This window comes from Macaca fascicularis, chromosome 8 (genome assembly GCF_037993035.2).
Source record: "Macaca fascicularis isolate 582-1 chromosome 8, T2T-MFA8v1.1".
NCBI lineage: Eukaryota > Metazoa > Chordata > Mammalia > Primates > Cercopithecidae > Macaca > Macaca fascicularis.
The window spans coordinates 25,160,315-25,178,704 of record NC_088382.1 but is presented as its reverse complement, the minus strand read 5'-3'; the positions used below and the strand labels follow the sequence as shown (position 1 = coordinate 25,178,704).

The window sequence follows — 18,390 nt, the reverse complement described above, 5'->3', positions numbered from 1 at the left end:
ACAAAAAACAAGCAAACAAAAAAACCCAGGCAAGGTGGCGCACACCTGTAAATCCCAGCTACTCAGGAGGCTGACGCAGGAGGATTTCTTGAGCCCAGAAGGTGGAGGCTGCAGTGAGCCATGATCAGGCCACTGCACTCCAGTCTGGGTGAGAGAGCAAGACCCTCTCTCAAAAGAAAAAAGAAAGAGAAAAGAAAGAACATTTAAGCGAAAATCAAAGGAAATGAACAGATAAAATATATCAAGTGTTCTACGGTAGAGATTTCTGACTCTGAGCAAGGAAACACTTGCACGGGCTCCCCTTCTCCTGAGGGCCGAGATAACCTCCAAGGCCCCTTTTCCAGCCCCCTCCCTGCCTCCCTTGGCTGCCCTCTTTCTGGCCCCCGGAAGGTGGTAGGAATCCTTGTACCCTCTGAGGACAAATGCCTCGCAAATGATGGAACCAAACCCTTTTGTTTCAGTTCATTTCTGTCAGTGTCGAAGGGACCCACCGGCCCACATCCAGTCAGCCGGGCAATAACATTTGGCTATTTGCCCCCATTATTTAGCCTAGTAGTTTTCAACCCTGGGAGCACATTAGGGTCGCCTGGATTTTTGTTTTTCTTTCTTTCTTTCTTCTTTCTCAGACAGGGTCTTGCTCTGTCACCCAGGCTGGAGTGGAGTGGTGTGATCCTGGCTCACTGTAGCATTGACCTCCCAGGCTCGAGTGACAAGTGATTCTCCTGCCTCAGCCTCCCAAGTAGCTGGAACCACAGGCGCATGCCACCACACCCAACTAATTTTTAAGTTTTTAGTAGACATGGGGTCTCGCTATATTGCCGAGGCTGGTCTCGAACTCCTGTCCTCAAGTGATCCTCCTGCCTTAGCCTCCCGAAGTACTGGGATTATGGGCATGAGCCACCATGCACAGCCACCTGGAGAGCCTGAACTCTGGGCCCACCCCCAGCAACAATAATTTAACTGGTGATGGGACACTGGGCATTGGGATTTTAAAAAGCCACCCAGTGATCAACACGAGTTGAGAGCCACCGTCTGGCTCCTTTTCCTCCAAGTTCTCAGCCTGCCCTCCCGCAGTCTCTTGGGGAACCCCCTCAGAGGATCCCCCACCCTTCCACACACATCTAAGGACAAAGGGTTTATTTATTTATGTGTTAACTTTTCTGTTTCCCTGAGAACACACCTGTGAATTATTACTATTATTTTTTTTAGGGGTCTTACTCTGTTGCCCAGGCTGGAGCGCAGTGGTGCAGTCAGCTCACTGCAGCCTTGAACTTAAAGACAAGGTTTTAAATACCAGGCCTACTTTACAACTAAAACAGGCATACAACACACAGCATACACACACCCAAGTGAGACTTGCACATAGATGCTCCCACGTGGTCCATTCCCTCACGGTGTCTCCGGGGCGGGCAGGCTCTCGGCTGCAGGTCAGCCCAGCAGAAGTGGCACTGCTCTGCCAAGAGTCTGGCTCCTGGCAGGCTCTGAGGATCAGCAGATCTGCACTGCCAGAGCCTGTCTGTTTACCGCCCACCCCACCTCCCTGCTCCAGTGCTAGAAAAAGAATTTGTCTTCCTTGGGGAGGAAGATGGGCCCGAATTAGCAGTGGAGTCCTGGGCAGAAGGAGGGGAAACTTGGCCAAGAACAGAGCCACCATGTCCACGCAATCACACCATTTATTGCTGTGCTGTCCGGGGAAGACACCGTGCAAACGCCAAAGTGCATGGAGGAGAGGGGAGGGTCTGTGACTCCCAGACCCTCGAATATTTTATGAATCTAAGAGTCCAGACGCAGTTCATCCACGGAGATCTGTGCCCTGTCCACACCAACACCCACGTTCGTGCACGCACATGCGCACGGTGCTCTTCAGAGCGGCGAGGTCCTCCCCCGTGGGGAGGAATGCGGGAGAGGCAGAGGTCACTGAGTTTCCTCCTGTTTCGTGTCACCTCTTGGCAACCTGTGTCTGGCTTCTAGAAGTGGCATGGGCAAGAAAAGGAAGCGAAAGAGGCTCTGGCCTGCTCCTCCTTGCCCAGGAGCAAAGCCAGCAACTGTGTAGTCCCGCTGTGAGGTAATGCCTGGCGCCGCCTGTGTATTCCTGCAGGTCAAGACATATTCGGGCCGGGTGGGGTGGTGGCCCCAGCCACAGAGGGCATGCAGGGAGAACAACACCAGGACTGGCTGCCTGGGCCGCAGCCACTCCCCGCCAGGCTCAGGGGCCTGGAGTCAGGGGGCGTCCTGCCCTTATCTGTCCCCTGAGCTCCCTGGCCACCCAGAAGGGTCTTCTATCAAGAACACTGGGCCCTGAGCAGAAGGGAGGGCAAGGCCTGGCCTCCCCTGGTCTCTGACCTCTCTGCCCAGGTGCTGTGGACCTGCTGAGACGGGTTCAGAAGGCGCCAGAGAGGAACTAGCTGGACCTGAGCCTGGCTCCCGGGCCCGCTCCCCTCCCGGCTGCAGCTGCACCAAGGTTCTCATTAGCAGCGGCCCCCGCCTGGGTGCGGAACATGCTTTGGGCATTTGCCATGAGGCGGCTGGGCGTTTTGCAACAGTTTCCAGGGGAGCAGAGCGGGAAGAGGGGCTTCCCCAATGATCCTATTCACTGCTCCTCCTACATGGGCCAAGTGGGCCAAGCCGTGAAGGCAGGGGACAAAATGTCAGGTCTCAGCAGCTCCCATGGTACCTAATGTGACACAGACAAGGCTCCAGGCCCCATCTCCCTGGCCTGGGCTCCCGACCAGTCTCACAGCCATCAGCTCACTCCCCATCTTGCCCTTGGAGTTGAGTCACAGGTCTTGGCCCTGGCCACAAATGGCCAGTACAGAGGGGGCCAGGCACATAGCACATGAGGGTCTGGGGCCTGGGTGCTCACCTGGCTGTCACCCAAGCTCCTCCAAGAAGGCCCCAAGGACCCTGCTGCCTGGAAAGCCATCTGTTTGGCTCCTTGGCGCCTGGCATGCCCATTCCCTGAAACCCAGTCTGGTGTGGTCAACATGCCGCAGTCTCCTTGAGTGAGCCCAGGAGCAGAAGCCCCATCCCAGGAGGGGAGTGTGGCGGCAGTGCCAGGCAGGAGGCCGCTCTGGGGCAGAGGTGTGGACAGGAGTCTCCCACCGCCCTGCTCCTGGCTCAGACCTGCCCTTCCGGGGCTGGGGAGAGGTTCTGGCGAGGATCATGCAGGGGAAACTTGACGAAGGCAATGGCAGCTAGCTCCTTGCAGAACTCCTCCAGCACCACCACGCCCTGGAGGAGGGTCTGGTGGTCCAGCCTGAGGGGAGATGACACAGGGGGCATGGCTGGGTGGGGGCAGGACTGTGCCCAGCATGACAGCCCAGCATCCATGAGGCTTGACCCTGTGGCCGGCCACCTGTCCTCCAGAGGCACTTTCTACCCTCCCACCCCCAGGCTTCACCTGGCACCCTTGGTACTCACTGCTCCCCAGGAGCCTGGCCTGTCAACTGCTTGCGCACCAGGAGCAGCTTGCCTGGGAATTGGGGTACCCTCTGGATTCTCTGCATCAAGTCCCCGATCACCTAGATTAGGAACCACAGGGGACTCAGATGGGGCCAGCAACACCAGCGGGTCCCCTGGCCCTGCCACACCATGCAGAGCATGGGAGACTGTGCTTTCCCTGGCACTGGCAAGGGTGCCCACCCCTCCAGCCCCCAACCACCTGCCCCGTTCCCCTTCCCTGCTGTTCCCTCCACCCCCACTGGGCACACTCCCTCGGGCCGAGGCATCCTCACCCTCACCAACACGGAGAACAGGCTTCTGCAGCCGGGGGCCAGGCTGATGTAGGGATCCAGGAGGTACTCATGAATATGGGGGTGGGGGAAGAGGGCAAGCCGGGACAGGACCGAGGTCACCTGCAGGTTCAGGCTGTATGGCTGTAGGAACATGGTGGACAGAGCTGAGGGCTGGCAGGGCTGGTGAGTATTTTTGCACTCCTCCAGCAAGATGCCTGGCCAGTGTGAATGTGTGTGGGGGTGGGAGGCTCACGTGATGTGTGTGTGTCATGGATTCCATGGGGCTGAGGACCAGAACATGTTAGGACGTGTGGAGCAGGGGCGAGACGGGGCTTCCCACCTGGGGAAAGGACAGGGGTGCTGTGCACCAAAGAACCGAAGCGGAGGCAACCCTGTGGCCAGCCCCTGCTCTCAAAGGACCCCAGAGGCACCAGCCTGGAGTTCTCCTGGCCCAGGCCCACTGGCTACCTGATCCAGAATCCGGGACATGCGGTCAAACAGCACTCGGAGGAAGTGGCCCTCGAAGAAAGGTCGCTCAGGCTCATGGGGGTCCAAAGGTGTGGGGGTCAGAGGCCAGCCCCAGGACGCAACGCGGGAGCTGCACTCCTGGAACTAAGACAGGCGGGAGAGTAGAAGCAGCGGGCCCAGGGATTGGGAACCAGCAGACGGGGCCCCACGTAGGAGGGATGGGCTGGGGTCCTTGGGCATGAGAGAGGGGGAACCCAGAGCTTATCACCCAGCTGTTCTGGAGGACAGGAAGTGGGAGCTGGTAGCAGGAGCCACTCACCAGGCCATAAGCATCGTGGACGTACGTGTCATAGCCCGTCTCCTCCAGGAAGGCAGAGGTCTTGGCTTCCTCGGGGACCAGGCACAGGAAACTGAGAAACAGAAGCTGGTGTGGAGGCGCTCCCGGCTCACCCTGCTCTCCCCTGCTTGTGGGACCCCTATCTCCCTCCCCAACTGGACCCCAGGGCTGTGGCCAAAGAAAAATACTCAGGCCAGACACGGTGACCAGGTCTGTAATCCCAGCACTTTGGGAGGCCAAGGTGGGCGGATCACCTGAGGTCAGGAGTTCGAGACCAGCCTGGCCAACATTGGGAAACCCCGTCTTTACTAAAAATATAAAAATTAGCTGGGTGTGGTAGTGCATGTCTGTAATCCCAGGTACTCGGGAGGCTGAGGCACAGGAATTGCTTGAACCCAGAACCCGGGAGGTGGAGGCTGCAGTGAGCTAAGACTGTGCCAGACTATCTCAAAAAAAAAAAAAAAGAGTAAAACTCGAGTGGTTCAGACTGCCTAACTTGTTCCCCACCTGTTGACGATTTCGGTCACTGCTGTTTTGCCATCGTAGCTGGTGGCAGGAGCTAGGCGAGGCTTTGCACGAGGTTGAAAGCCGGAATCCAGGAAGCTGTCGGTAAAGTAGGGGTCTTCCTCCAGATCTCTATGGCCAGGACAGAACAGTGCGGCACCAATGAATGAATGGACAGAGTGAGTGTGCGAGTGCTGAGGGCTGGGCTGGGTCCAGAGGGCGCTGGTTTCACTTACAGTGTGTCCTCATAGCTCTCAGGCTCTGGTGAGCCCCAGGCCACGTAAGGGCGGCCCTCAAGGTTGCGCAGGACCAGGCTGCGGATGATCCCCTCGTGGGGCTTCTGTAGCAGCTCCTCAAACAGCCGGAGCGTGGCGATGCTGATCTGGAGCGGGAAGGCGGTCGGCAGGATAGCCCCTTCCCCACCCAGCTCCCAGGGGTGCCTTGGCATGGCTAACCCAGATAAGAAAAGGCCTGAGGCAGAGTCACCTCCCTTGGCTGGATGCTAAGGTGGCAGGTTTTGGGGGGAGTGGTGGGGGGTGTGGGCCTAGGAATCAAGAAGTCTGGGTGGTCCCTGGTACGTGACTAATTGGACGTGCGATTTCAGGCAAGCCAAATTGCTTCTCTGTGCCTTACTTTCCATGTCTAAGAAATGGGAGTATCAACCTTGCCTACCTCACGGAGTAGGTGTCAGCCCTCCCGCAAATCAAGTGAGTATAAAAGCACTGTCCAAAATATAAAATACTGTAAAATAAGCTGGGCACAGTGGCTCATGCCTGCATTCCCAGCACTTTAGGAGGCTGAGGTGAGAGGATCGCTTGGGGCCAAGAGTTGGCGACTGCAGTGAGTTAGGATCACACCAGTGCACTCCAGGGCCTGGGGTGACAGAGAAAGACCCTGTCTCTTTAAAAAAAAAAAAATGCATATGATCAGAGAAAATTAGTGTGTGACAAAAGCGGCTCGGCAGTGTTTTGCAGATCAGCGTCTCAAAGGTGGAGTTATGGGAAGAGTGTTCAGGAACTCCCTCTGGCAGGGGTGGCGAGAGGAACAGAGGTGGAGGTCCCCCTCCGTACCTCATCAGAGAGGTGGTCGCAGTGCCCGATGAGGTGAGCGTACAGGGCATGGGGGTTGTCCCTGGGGGCTTCAGGCTGCCGGTCTGTGCCCAGGAGGAAAGCCGCGGCCTCCCGCAGCAGCGCAGGGGAGCGGAGCTGGCGCAGCATGGCTGTGAGGAGCGCGGTGGAGGTCAGGATGCTCTGCTCGGACCTATGGGAAGAGGGCACCTTAGCCAGGCCCGGGGTGTGCAGATAGCACACGAGTGCGGGTGGCAGAACCCTTCCTGCTTGCCTCGCATCTTTGGCTGGTATGTCTGTGGTCACTTGCCCATCCCTGCTGGGGTCCTGCAGGGAAGGGTAGGAGGCCTTCGTTTAGCCCACGTAGCTCAGAGCCAGGTGCACATCACAGGGCAGGCCTGGCAAACATCACCCAATGGGGTCCACAGATGGGATTCTGGTCAAGAAGGTGTCTGGCCTTAGGGACAGGACGAGGCTGGGTGGGGTAGGCGGTTTGCTGTAGACCACAGCCATGCCTGAGGTAACTGGACACTTACACATGCAGGAGCTGGGGCTGCAGGGTCTCCATGAAGAACTTCTCAGCCACGGCCTTCGCCAAGGCGTCTGCAACCACCTGGGTTCCACAGAGCATGTCGTCAACGCATTTTGCGCTCATCACAATTCCCGCTGAGAAATAACCATGTCCTTGCGCAGCGCCTGATGCCACAGGAGAGGGTTTCCAGCCTGCCTGGGGCCCCGCCTAGCTCCTGGACCCCATGTTTCCATGTCCCTGCTCCACGTAGTCCTCGAGATGGAGACGGTACAGGGAATAGCATGAGAGCCCGGCCCCCGCCCGCCCCTGCTCACCGTGTGTGCCTCTGTGATAAGGTGGTCGCAGTAATCAAACCAGCCCAAGAAGGCAGCCAAGGCCTCCTTCCCAGGGAAGGAAGCCTCATCAGATGGGGCACTGGGTAACCTGAAGAGGGGAGAGAAGTCTCAGAGAGTGGGGGAGGAGCTTCAAGGTCTTCCTCAATGTCTCCCGAAACTGGGCCCTTCCCCTCTCCTGTGGAACCTCTGTGGCTGGGGATCGGTTATCTTGGGGGTTTTATGGACAGAGGCAGCAAAAGCAGTGCTTCCCTGGAGGGCACGAAGGCCCCTGGGGATCAGCTGCAGCCTTGGGGAGATGGTGGCCAGCAGGGGTCCCTAGCAACGTGGAATACCAGGGGAGCTGGCCACTAAAGACAGGCAGGGCTGCCAGCAACTAAAGATGCTGGCCAGCCTTCCCGGGCTGGGCACCCACCTCCAGCTGATGCCCTCTAAGGCAGCAATGTCTGCGGGGTCCAGGAAGACAGGCATGGACCGGTACAGCTGGCAGAGGTGCTGGACAATCGCAGGGCAGCAGGGGCTGCTCTGGACCAGGTAAGTGGCGGCTGCTGGGGAGGCCACGCTCACCAGGAGCAGCAGGTTCTCCTGGGCCTTCAAGGCCACCCGACTCTTCTAGGGGATGAGGACGCAACTTCAGGGACGTGCATGTGAGCCTCCAAATCACCTCCTGGCCATCGACCCACCCCTCCCCCGCCCCCACCCTCTCCATCTCTGCTGCCAGCACCTTGCTCTGGCACAGCCCAAGCAGGGAGGTGATCAGGTTGCTCTCTGCAGTCCCACCATCCAGCTGCTCGGTCTCAGCAGGCATGTGGCTGTTCAAGGCCTGGGCCCCACAGGGCTCCCCGTCCAGCTGGGGCCTGGCAGGAGCACCATCGTGGGAGCAGTCCTTGTCCCTGTGGCTGGCTGTGTCCTTAGGCAGGGCTGTGGGTTCTCCGCATGCCTTCTTCCTACCTACAATCTTTTTACCCTGCAAAGAGGGTGGGATGAGGCCAGGCCTGGTGGGGACCACTTCCCAGGGTCCCCCACTGGGACCGCAGGGTGGGCTGCTGGCAGGGCCTCAGCCTGGAGCTGGAGGGGAAGCTGCCTGCGTGCCTCCTGGGTACCTGCTCTCTGCGTCTGCCTCCTCAGGAGGGCCGAGGGGGCTTGCCCTGGGGTTCCAGGCCCTCCCGCTCCTCTTCCCAGTGGGAGTGCTCACTTCCAGGATGTAGGCGAGCAGCTCTGGGTCCTGCTGGATCTTGGAGCAGAGGACGGTGGTGAGCTGCACCTCCTCCTTCTCTGTAACAGATCCGGGAGCTGTCCCACCGAGTCGGAGGAGTTTCTGGAAGAGCAGCAGGACAGAAACATTGGGGAGAGGTGTGGCGGGGGAGAGAGTGGGGATTTACACCCACACACCCCTTGGCTTCTGGGCCCCTCACCTGCACAGGCCTGTGGACGCTGAGGTAATGCAGCAGGGGGTGCTGCACCTGCGCCAGAACCTTGCTGAAGAACTGGAACACCTGCTGCCGCATGCCTGGGGGGAACTGAGGCCAGGGACAGAGCGCCTGTCAGGACCGTGGCCCCCGCCTGCCGCATGTCTTGGGGGGACTGAGGCCAGGGAAGGAGCTCCTGTCAGAGGTGTGTCCCCCACCTGGAACGCTACACCCCCAGAGAGCCCCAGGCTCAACTCCTCCCTCAATCCTGGCTCAGAGGGCCCCTTCTCACAGGCCTGCTTCCCTCGCCACGTTGTTCGAAACTGGCCTTCCTGGCACTCGCAACCCCTTTTCCTGCATCACTGTGCTCCATAACTGGGTCATTATTGATCCATCACAGGATGGTCCTGCCTCTCCCACTAGGATTCTTGTCGGATTTTCTTTCCTTTTTTTAAGAGACAGCATCTTGCTCTGCCTCCTAGGCAGGAGTGCGGTCGCATGATCACAGTTCACTGCAGCGTCCACCTCCTGGGCTCAAGCAATCCTCCCACCTCAGCCTCCCACGTAGCTGGGGCTACAGGCGCGCACCACCATGCCTTGGCTCTTGTCAGTCTGAATCCCTACTGTGTCCCCAGCATCTAGAGCAGAGCCTGGCACGCGGCAGGCCCACCTTTGTGGAGTGAACTGGGAACAGGGGCGCTGGGATGGTGGAGTGTTCTAAGTGAGACAGCCACAGTGCCTGTCCTGTTTGCTCCTCTCCCCGCAGCTGCCACTTTCAGTGTCAGGACTGGGAGGAGCACAGGCAGAAAGGCCTGGAATCCAGGGAGCCCGGGGCTGCCCACCACAGCCTTGCCCAGCGCGTAGAGGGCCTCCCACCTCGGCCTGGCCCAGCGCGCAGGGGGCCTCCCACCTCGGCCTTGCCCAGTGTGCAGAGAGTCTCCAGGATCTTGTGCTGCAGCAGGTACTCCAGGCAGGGCCCTGCCTCACCCACGGCCACCTGCTGCTGCTCTTCATACACCAGGATGTCCAGCATCTGCTTCAGCCGCCAGGGAATGTCTGTCTTCTTGGCGGGGGTGTTTTCATCTAATTGATGTTTGGGAAACAAGGGTAAGTAGGGTGAAGAGGGGCACCCTGGCTTGAAACTTCACCATCTCCTGCCAAAGCCCAGAAAGGGGAGGTCCTGTCTGGGAGAGGTGGGGGAAGAGAGCTGCGGGCAACTGGGAAATGGAAGTTGACAGTGGATGCTTCAATATTTAAGAAGACAAAAGTCTTTCCAGGCTCAGGACACAGTCCTCTGAGAACGCATGCATGCCCAGTACTTTATTGGGGGCAGCAGCATCGGCTTCCTTCACACCCTGGGATAGGTACAGAGACAGGGACACATGGTCCTGGGCCCACAGAAGACTGCTGTCAGCTCTGGGCCTGAGTGAGACGCTGTGGGCTCAGGGCTCTTGTCACGTAACTTAGAAGCTGTAATTCCAGCAGCTGCCTGAGAGAGAACCTCCCGGGGCCTCCCCAGCTGACACTCAGAGAAGGCAAGCCTCTGTTTTTCACAAAGAGGAAAAAAACATCTGCATCACCACCTTCAGGTCTGACCCAGTCCTGCTCTCTGTACCAAGGCCCTGACAGGGAAGCTACTTAGTGGGGCTTTTGCAGTCAGTCTCAGTGTGTCTTTTAAAGAAAGTTCTGGTGCTTCAGGACTGGCCTTGGAGCACCCCCTAGCTTTCCTTTAAGGAACAGGAGCTTGAGTAGGGTGGCCTGCCCCAGGCACTTCCGACCCTTCTAGTCTAGGAACCATTCTGGAAATGAAAGGGCTGGGGGGTGGGGGGAGCCCCAGGTGAATTTAAGCCAGTTCTGATCTGATCTTACTCAGCTGGTGGACCAAGGCTCTCCTTCAAGAGATCTTTCACCTGAAGAGGTGGTTCCGAACCGGGGGTGGGCTTTTCTCCCCCAGGGAACATGAGGCAATGTCTGGAGACATTGCTGGTTGTCCCAGTTCGGGGGTGGGGTGTGCTACTGGCACCTAGTGGGTAGAGGCCAGAATTACTGCTGCACATCCCACACTGCCCAGGACAGCCCCGCGCAGGGAAGGCTCCAGGTCTAATGCCAACTGTGCCAAGATTGAGAAACCTGATCTAGCAGAACCCTCAGAGGGTCCCACAGATTTCTGAATTTCCTGGGCTGGCCCGGGCTGGAAAGAAAGCCTGTAGGAAAGGTGTGGGCTGGAATGAAGCCCCAGTCTGAACTCCAGGAAGGGGAAAGTGAGGGATGCAGGATATGGTTACCTGGCAACAAGTCTGTATCACCCGTGGCAGCATCATGACTGCAGAGCAGCCACTCAGATGCCGTCCCTTCAGTGAGCGATCCTGATGGGACCAGGTGACCCAAGGCTTTGGCTCTCTGGGGTGTCAGCTTGGGGAGAGGGACCCAGGCATGTTACCCACCTTGGTTTTCATTCTCCTCCTACCCCATATCTCTACAAGGAAAATGCCCCTAAGTTGGCTCAGGGGAAAGGGGAAGTTGTTAAACTCTTTTCTTTTGATCAGTAAACCCTAGGCACATGCTCTTGGGGCCTGAAGGCCTGGAGCTGGAAGCTGGGGGAAGTGCAGCCACCTCTTCCTTGCAGAGTCAGGCCAGTGAGACCCCCAGCGAGGCTACTCCTCCCTCACACAGCCCTTTCCAAAAGGTCAGGGTGGGACCGCCAGCTAAATCATCAGGAGCAGAGTGGCCCAGGGCTCTGGGTCTTCTGTCTGTCCGGTTCTCTGTCTCCATGAACTCGGCTCCAATTCTGCACAAGTGGGCACGTTACCTTTCCCAGGACACCTGCATGGTGACACTCTGCACACTTCTTCCTCCCCGCTCCCTCCAGGGTCCCCCGGCTGGGGAGGGCCAGGCCGCACCTGTGCTCTCGATGTAGTAGTGCGTGATGCCCTTCCAGTGCTCCACGAAGGCCTGCAGCAGGTCAATGCTGGGCTCGCGCTGCGGAGAGGGCAGAGACACAACCTCGGTGGGGGCCACAAAGGCCAGGGAGCCCCTGTCTTCGTGGGAACAGACATTCCATGCTGAGTGTCAGGTTCATGCTAGGCCTCCTCATGAGCAGGCACCCTGCTCCCTGGCTTTCAAAGGGAGGAATAACACATTTTCTCCCGGACACACTGGCACTGTCTCCATATCTAGCCAAGTATCTCCTGACAGCCACTTCTCCCTAGATAGCCCTCCCTCCTGGAAATGCGGTTTTCTTGCTATATGTCACAATCCTGTCCTGTGTCCTGGAGGTGCTAAGAATGTTGCTGGGGGAAACAGACACAGATTATTTCAACACAGCATGGTTACACTACAGTAGAGGCACACAGAGGAACGCAGTCCCCCAAAGAAAAGCAAAATGATGCAGATGGAAAATGTGGCAAAGGCCAGGTGCAGTGGCTCAGGCCCATAAGCCCAACCGTGAGGCAAAGGTGGACAGGCGGCTTGAGTCCAGGAGTTTGAGACCAGCCTTGGCAACATGATGATGCTCTGTCTCTAGAAACAATTTAAACACTAGCAGGACATGGTGGTGTGTGCCTATAGTCCCAGCTACCTGGGAGGCTGGGCTGGGAGGATCACCTGAGCCCGGGGAGGTCAAGGCTTCAGTGAATTGTGATCGTGCCACTGCACTCCAGCCTAGGTGACGAGGTGAGACCCTATCTCAAAAAAAAAAAAAAAAAAAAGAAAAAAAAGACAAAGCTCTCCCATTCCTCTCAATCTGAGAGTCTCTGAAAATCTGTTCAAGACCACCACAGGCTCTGTTCATTTTGATGGGTAGGTAACATTAGCATGATATTAACAAAGTGCCTTCCTTCTAACATGCTTTCATCTTGTGTCCAAAGCCTGAGCCTGCACAACCCCAACTCCTTAGCCAGTGCTGCTCTCGTTTCCTCCTCTACCGGCTCCTTCTATCAAGCCTCGGAAAATTCTGGTTCTGCTCTGGGAAAGCCCCTAACCTCCCCCTTTTCCACAAGTTCTCTCCATCTCTGCACCATGGCTGATACTGGCCTTGCACTGAGAACAACCACTTTCCCTGAAAACTTCTCAAAAACAAAACCATTCCTTCACTTTTCTTGCAGAGTAAATGTTTTCAGGAAAAAAAAGAAAGAATTCTAATCATCCCTCCCCACAGCTGTGCATTTCTGCCTCTAGGTCTTTGCTGGGGCCACTCCTCTGCCCAAGGTGCTCTGTATCCCGATAACTTGTCTGGATCCTGAGAGTCCCCAGCGAGGTTCAGTCCCCAGCAGCTCCACCAAGCCCTCTCCAGTGTCCCTGCCTGCCCACACCTCTCTCTGACCTCACACTTCACTGCACCACAGAGCTGAGTAGCCACTCATGAAATCATTCATTCATTCCAAGCGCCCACTATGTACAAGACACTATGCTGGATGCCACAAGCAACATGAGGATGACTAACACCCAGTCCTTAAGAAACGTGCCATGGGCCGGGCGCGGTGGCTCAAGCCTGTAATCCCAGCACTTTGGGAGGCCGAGACGGGCGGATCACGAGGTCGGGAGATCGAGACCATCCTGGCTAACACGGTGAAACCCCGTCTCTACTAAAAAAATACAAAAAACTAGCCGGGCGAGGTGGCGGGCGCCTGTAGTCCCAGCTACTCGGGAGGCTGAGGCAGGAGAATGGCGTGAACCCGGGAGGCGGAGCTTGCAGTGAGCTGAGATCCGGCCACTGCACTCCAGCCTGGGCGACAGAGCGAGACTCCGTCTCAAAAAAAAAAAAAAAAAAAAGAAAAAAAGAAACGTGCCATGGAGAAGACGATACAAAATTGCATTGAATAATGAAGCTACAAGGAAGTAGTGTGAGGCCTCAGGAGAGGTGGAAAGTGGTGACCTCTCAGAAAAACGGGTAACTTCTAACAGGCTGGAGCAGGGAAGGCTTTACCAGGATCACATCTGAACTAAAACTTGAAGAACCGGAAGGAACTCTGCAAAGTGCGTCTGGGGAAGGGGTGCTGGTGAGACTCTGGAGCCTCTATCATTTTTTGCAGGCAGCAGGGAGCAGGTCAATGACAGCTTTTTTTTTTTTTTTTTTTTTTTTAAATAAATAAAAGAGAGTCTCACTGTCACCCAGGCTAGAGTGCAGCGGCACCATCTCAGCTCACTGCAACCTCCGCCTCCTGGGTTCAAGTGATTCTCCTGCCTCCCAAGTTGCTGGGATTACAGATGTGTGCCACCACTCCTGGCTGATTTTTGTATTTTTAGTAGAGACAGGGTTTCACCATGTTGGCCAGGCTAGTCTCGAACCCCTGACCTCAAGTGGTCTGCCCGCCTGGGCCTCCCAAAGTGCTGGGATTACAGGCGTGAGCCACCACACCCAGCCACTGGCACCGTCTGAGCAGTGTTTTAGGAAGATTCATCTGGCAGTTGAGCTTGGGAGAGGAGGTAAAGGCAGGAAGAATATGCTTAGAAGGCCACTGCAACACAGGGAGGGATGACATTCAGAGAACTAGAAACTCCCCTCGGTCCACAGGGCATCTTGGCTTCTTTCAAAGCTAGTTGGTAGGGGCTATGACCCTTCTCAAAAGTAGCACCACCCACAGTTATTCCAAATATTCTATCCCTGTGGAGTGATGGCATCTCACCACCTTCCATGTGACAGTGCCTGCCGTGCTGAGCAGTGGTCTCTTCTGCTAGACGATGAGCTCCCTGAGAGCCAGGGTTCTGTGTTTCACCGCTAGCCTGCCCTCGATGGGCTCAGCGCATAGTGAATACCCATGAATATTTACCAAATATCTCAGGAACCTCCTGGAGACATTCTTTCCCTAGTTCCTTGTTTCAGAAAGTCCTCTGGCCCTTCAGCAGCCCTACAATTATCTCATAATTTCTGTGATGGGGTCTCCTTTAGCCTCAAAATTGACTTACAGTCTTTGAAAACCTTGAGCTGGGCTTTAACCAAAAAGAACGCTCCAGTGCGACAGGAGACATGGGAGAGGCAGGTTAACCAGCACAGGCCATTAGAGAGCTGGTGACACAGGTGTGTCATCTTTACCTGACTCCATGACCGGCAACTCCAAACCAAAGACACTGAACCCAACAATTTCTCTTCAAAGATATTATTAGTGGCCGGACATAGTGGTGGCCCACACCTGTAATCCCAGCTCTCTGGGAGGCTGAGGCAGGTCAATCACTTAAGGTCAGGAGTTTGAGACAAGCCTGGCCAACATGGTGAAACCTGGTCTCTACTGAAAATACAAATGTTAGCTGGGCGTGGTGGCGCAGACCTGTAGTCCAAAAAAAAAAAAAAAAAAAGAGCTGTAATGATTCCTATCTGTTGGATCAGAAGAGGGTGGGAAGGAGCACTCTTCCTCCTCAATGAGGAGTCAGCTGACTTACTGGGATCACACATTACTTGGTGACCCAAGCTTGGAAAAGACCTAGACTGGAGACCTGGGGGTAGAGCAGAAAAGAGGAATTTGTCTCCCTGTAGGGCCAGCCACACCTCCCGGACATAGCCTACATGTTCAATACTAAAGGGCCCAGAAGATCACTTGGCTAAAAAGATGTCCCTCCACTGCCAAAATCTCCTCCTGCCACTGATGCCTGTACTTCCGTCATTGGAAGCCTTGGAAATTGACTCCTAGCCAGGCGCAGTGGCTCATGCCTGTAATCCCAGTACTTTGGGAGGCTAAGGCGGGTGGATCGCTTGAGACCAGGAGTTCAAGACCAGCCTGGGCAACATGATGAAACCCTGTCTCTACAAAAAATACAAAAATTAGCCTGGTGGGAGGTGGGAGGATTGCTTGAGCCCAGGAGGTGGAGGCTGCAGTGAGCCCGAGATTGAACCACTACACTCCAGCCTGGGCTCAGAAATAAATAAATAATAATAAAAAGAAAAGAAAAAGAAATTCACTCCTCAGGACTGAGGAACTGTCTGGCCTGTCTCACCTCCTGTAAATGGAGTGTTCCTCAGAGGTACGAATTAGTTTATCAGATCACTTTTTTAAGATGACAGCTGTTTTGACTGGGGATGAGGGAAGGGGAGGAAAAATCATTTTGGAACCCTCTCTACCTGGATGCCCCAAGGCCCTGGACCTGGGTCAACAGCAGGGCTGGGAAGGTGTAGGAAGTCATAGTTTCTGACTTTCTTCCCAAGTTTGCCTAAGGCAAACTTCCTTCAACAGGAGCTCCCATGAGGGTGGGGGAGGAGGTGGTGGGGAGGAAGGAGGGTGAAACCCAAGGCTTTCTCTCCTGAGAAAATCTGATACTCAACTCATCAATTGGGGGAAGATTTATACTTGGAGGCAGAAAAGTATTGTTGACTTTACAGACAGCTTCTTGGCAGAGTTACTTTCAACAGCAGGCACCCCCCCACCCTACCAGGAATACCCCCGCCCTCCCTACACAGCACTACATCTTGCTGAACGAACCCTAGTAGTGGGCTGCTTGCCAGCCTGCAGCCCCAACAAAAAATGGCAAAAACACACTCTGACGGCATGTGAAGCATCAATGGACTCTCCTCCCCGCACAGGGCCACTCACGCCCCACCACGGGCGGCCTGTCCCTAACTCAAAGTCAATTTGGCTTGTGAGGGGTGACAGCCACGCTGGAAACATAGGCACGCTGCAGAAGGCGGTTTCCCCGGCTGGGCGCCCACCAGCCTGCCCGGGTCTTTACCCTTCGTGGGGACTTGGACCGGCAGGGCCCGCACTTCCCACGTCCCGGGGTGACGGGAAGGGCGTCCTGCACCCCAACAAGGTCCTGGAGTTGTCTGCGAGATCAGACCGAGGAGAAGGGGCGGCGATTTTTTCAAGCCCAGGCGGGGTGGAGCGGAGGAAGGAGGCAGGCCCACCGGTACTGGGGGAGGCGGTCTAGGGCCCGAGGGGGCAGGAAACACCCCAAGGGGTGACAGGGAGCGTCCCGGCGAAGGCGAGTTTGGGAACTGGGAGACTCCGTGGCCAGGACGCACAGACAGGAAGCGACGCGGGAGCAGGCCGGGGAGGTGGGGCGGTCGGGAGGAGTCTGGGAGCTGGACTGGGAAGAGCGAGGGGAAGTGGGGCGCGGCCGGCGAGGAGAGGCCGGGAAAGGGGCGCCGCGGCCCGGGTGTCCCTGCCCGAGGGGGCCCGCGCCCGCCCGCCCTCCCTCCCGCCGGCCGCACCCGGCTCCGCGCCCGCCCGGCCCGGCCTAGGCCCGCGACCCCGGGCGGCCTGGCACTCCCGGCCTCACCGCCCCCACGGCCTCCTGCAGCAGCGCCCCGAGCCGGCTCAGCATGATGGCGCCCGGCCCCCCGGCTCCTGGGCGAAGGCGTCGGCGGCGGCGCTCTAGGCGGAGGAGGCAGCCCCTTGGCCTCGGCGGCCCTGGCGCGGCAAGGGAGGCGGGGCCCGGCGGCTCCGCCCCTTCCCGGCCCGGCTGCGTGGCGCTGGCTAAGCCGGGCTGGGGGCGCCAGGTCGGGCCGGGGAAGGGGGTTGGGGACCGCCAGCGGTGGGCCCTGAGAGTTGGCTGGGAGGGTTTTTTTTTTTTTCTTTCTTTCCTTTCTTTCGAGACAGGGTCTCGCTTGGTTGCCCAGACTGGAGTGTAGTGGCGCGATCTCTGGTTATTGCAGCCTCCAACTCCTGGACTCTTGCGATCCTCCAACCCTGGCCTCCAGAGTAGCTGGGACCGCAGGCACGCCACCACGCCTGGCCAATTGTTGTTGTTGTTGTTGTTTTTCCTGGGAGGGGAGGTCTCACTATGCTGCCTAGGCTGATCTGAGCTTCTGGCCTCAAGCGACCCTCCTGCCAGTGCCTCCTGAGTAGCTGGGATTAAGGCGGGAGCTAAGGGGGGTGTTTTCGAGGAGGAATTACAATTCCTCCTGAATTGAAGTCTCAGGTAGCCCCAGGCACATGGGCTGATGAGCTCCTGCAATGTGCTGGTCCCAACCAAGATGTGCAATGCCAAGCACACCCCGATTTGGAAGATACAGTAAGAAAGGAAAGAAGGTGAAACTGCAATAATCATGGCTTATATTGATTACATATTGAAGTGACTGTTAGGTGTGTTGGGTTAAATAACGTATATTGTTAAAATTAATTTCACGTCTTGCTTTTTACTTTTTTGACATGGCTATCAGAAAGTTTATGGGCTGTGGGCATTGGCTCACACCTGTAATCCCAGTACTTTGGGAGGCCAAGGCGGGTTGATCACTTGAGGCCAGGAGTTTGAGACCAGCCTGGCCAATATGGTGAAACCTGTCTCTACTAAAAATACAGAAAATTAGCCAGGCGTGGTGGTAAGTACCTGTAGTCTCAGCTACTTGGGAAGCTAAGGTGGAAGAATCACTTGAACCCGGGAGGCGGAGGTTGCAGTGAGCCCAGATCATGCCACTGCACTCCAGCCCAGGCAACAGAGTGAGACCCCGTCTAAAAAAAAAAAAAAAAAAGGGAAGTTTCTGCAGCTAAGTGTGGTGGCTCAAGCCTGAAATGCTAGCACTTTAGGAGGCCAAGACTATTGACCAGCCTGGGCAACATAGCAAGATCCTGTCTCGACAAAAAAAAAAAAAAAAAATTAGCAAGGTGTGGTGGTATACGCCTGTAGTTCAAGCTACTTGGGAGGCTGAGGTGGGAGGAGGATCACTTGAACCCAGGAGTTCGAGGCTGCAATGAGCTATGATCGTGCCACTGCAGTCCAGACTGGGTGACAGCAAGATAGTGTCTCTAAAATAAACACAAACACAAAAAAATAGTGTCTCTGCTAATCACTGACATATGACGAAAGGGAAAGGACTCAGTTTCCCTCGGGAAGGAAGAATAGCCCCTGTCAGAATTATAGAACCTAGAGTTTTGGGGTCTCCGGCTTCACAGGACCCGCCTCACCTTTTAGGACCCATTCCCCAGTGGGGCTGAGGCACAGGAAATGCTGGCCTGCCCAGAGTGGGCTCTGTGCTGTGGTGTGGAGCCTGCAGTCCAGACTCTGAGCCAGGGTGGCCAGGGTCTGGGCCTCAGGCCCTAGGGAGGGCCAGGGTTCGGCCAAGTCCAGGCCGAGTGAGAATT

The 18,390-nt window shown here is 56.6% G+C and overlaps 1 protein-coding gene across 16 annotated transcripts; it reads right to left on the bottom strand.

Annotated features, from left to right (window-relative positions):
* Positions 1-1,655: 1,655 nt before the first annotated feature.
* Positions 1,656-16,726, bottom strand: FHIP2B (FHF complex subunit HOOK interacting protein 2B). Of its 16 annotated transcripts, none has more exons than XR_012417125.1 (18): positions 16,589-16,726; positions 11,193-11,362; positions 9,294-9,466; positions 8,390-8,494; positions 8,170-8,292; positions 7,699-7,941; positions 7,390-7,586; positions 6,957-7,065; positions 6,647-6,723; positions 6,114-6,303; positions 5,280-5,425; positions 5,047-5,175; positions 4,522-4,612; positions 4,203-4,346; positions 3,735-3,875; positions 3,421-3,521; positions 2,864-3,256; positions 1,656-1,967 (listed from the first exon to the last, which is right to left on the bottom strand). XR_012417125.1 is itself a non-coding variant. In XM_074000420.1 (18 exons), exons 4-18 carry the CDS (start codon positions 9,414-9,416, stop codon positions 3,118-3,120), a joined length of 2,058 nt encoding a protein of 685 aa, XP_073856521.1. In that variant the 5' UTR covers positions 9,417-9,466; positions 11,193-11,362; positions 16,040-16,133; positions 16,589-16,726; the 3' UTR covers positions 1,656-3,117. The 16 variants fall into 16 exon arrangements, 7 of the variants coding, with proteins under 7 accessions (XP_073856521.1, XP_073856524.1, XP_065374646.1 ...); XR_012417127.1 differs by having other exon boundaries at positions 1,656-2,092; positions 9,260-9,466; positions 11,284-11,362; XR_012417128.1 differs by having other exon boundaries at positions 9,260-9,466; positions 11,284-11,362.
* Between the last annotated feature and the right edge of the window lie 1,664 nt (positions 16,727-18,390).

Excerpts from the sequence above, each read along its gene's own strand:
- FHIP2B (XM_045398013.2), bottom strand. The coding sequence starts at position 16,633 with ATGCTGAGCCGGCTCGGGGCGCTGCTGCAGGAGGCCGTGGGGGCG. Across the intron at positions 9,467-11,283 it reads CTACTACATCGAGAGCACAG|ATGAAAACACCCCCGCCAAG; the intron begins GTGCGGCCTGGC and ends AACATCAATTAG. Across the intron at positions 7,587-7,698 it reads TTGGGCTGTGCCAGAGCAAG|AAGAGTCGGGTGGCCTTGAA; the intron begins GTGCTGGCAGCA and ends CTCATCCCCTAG.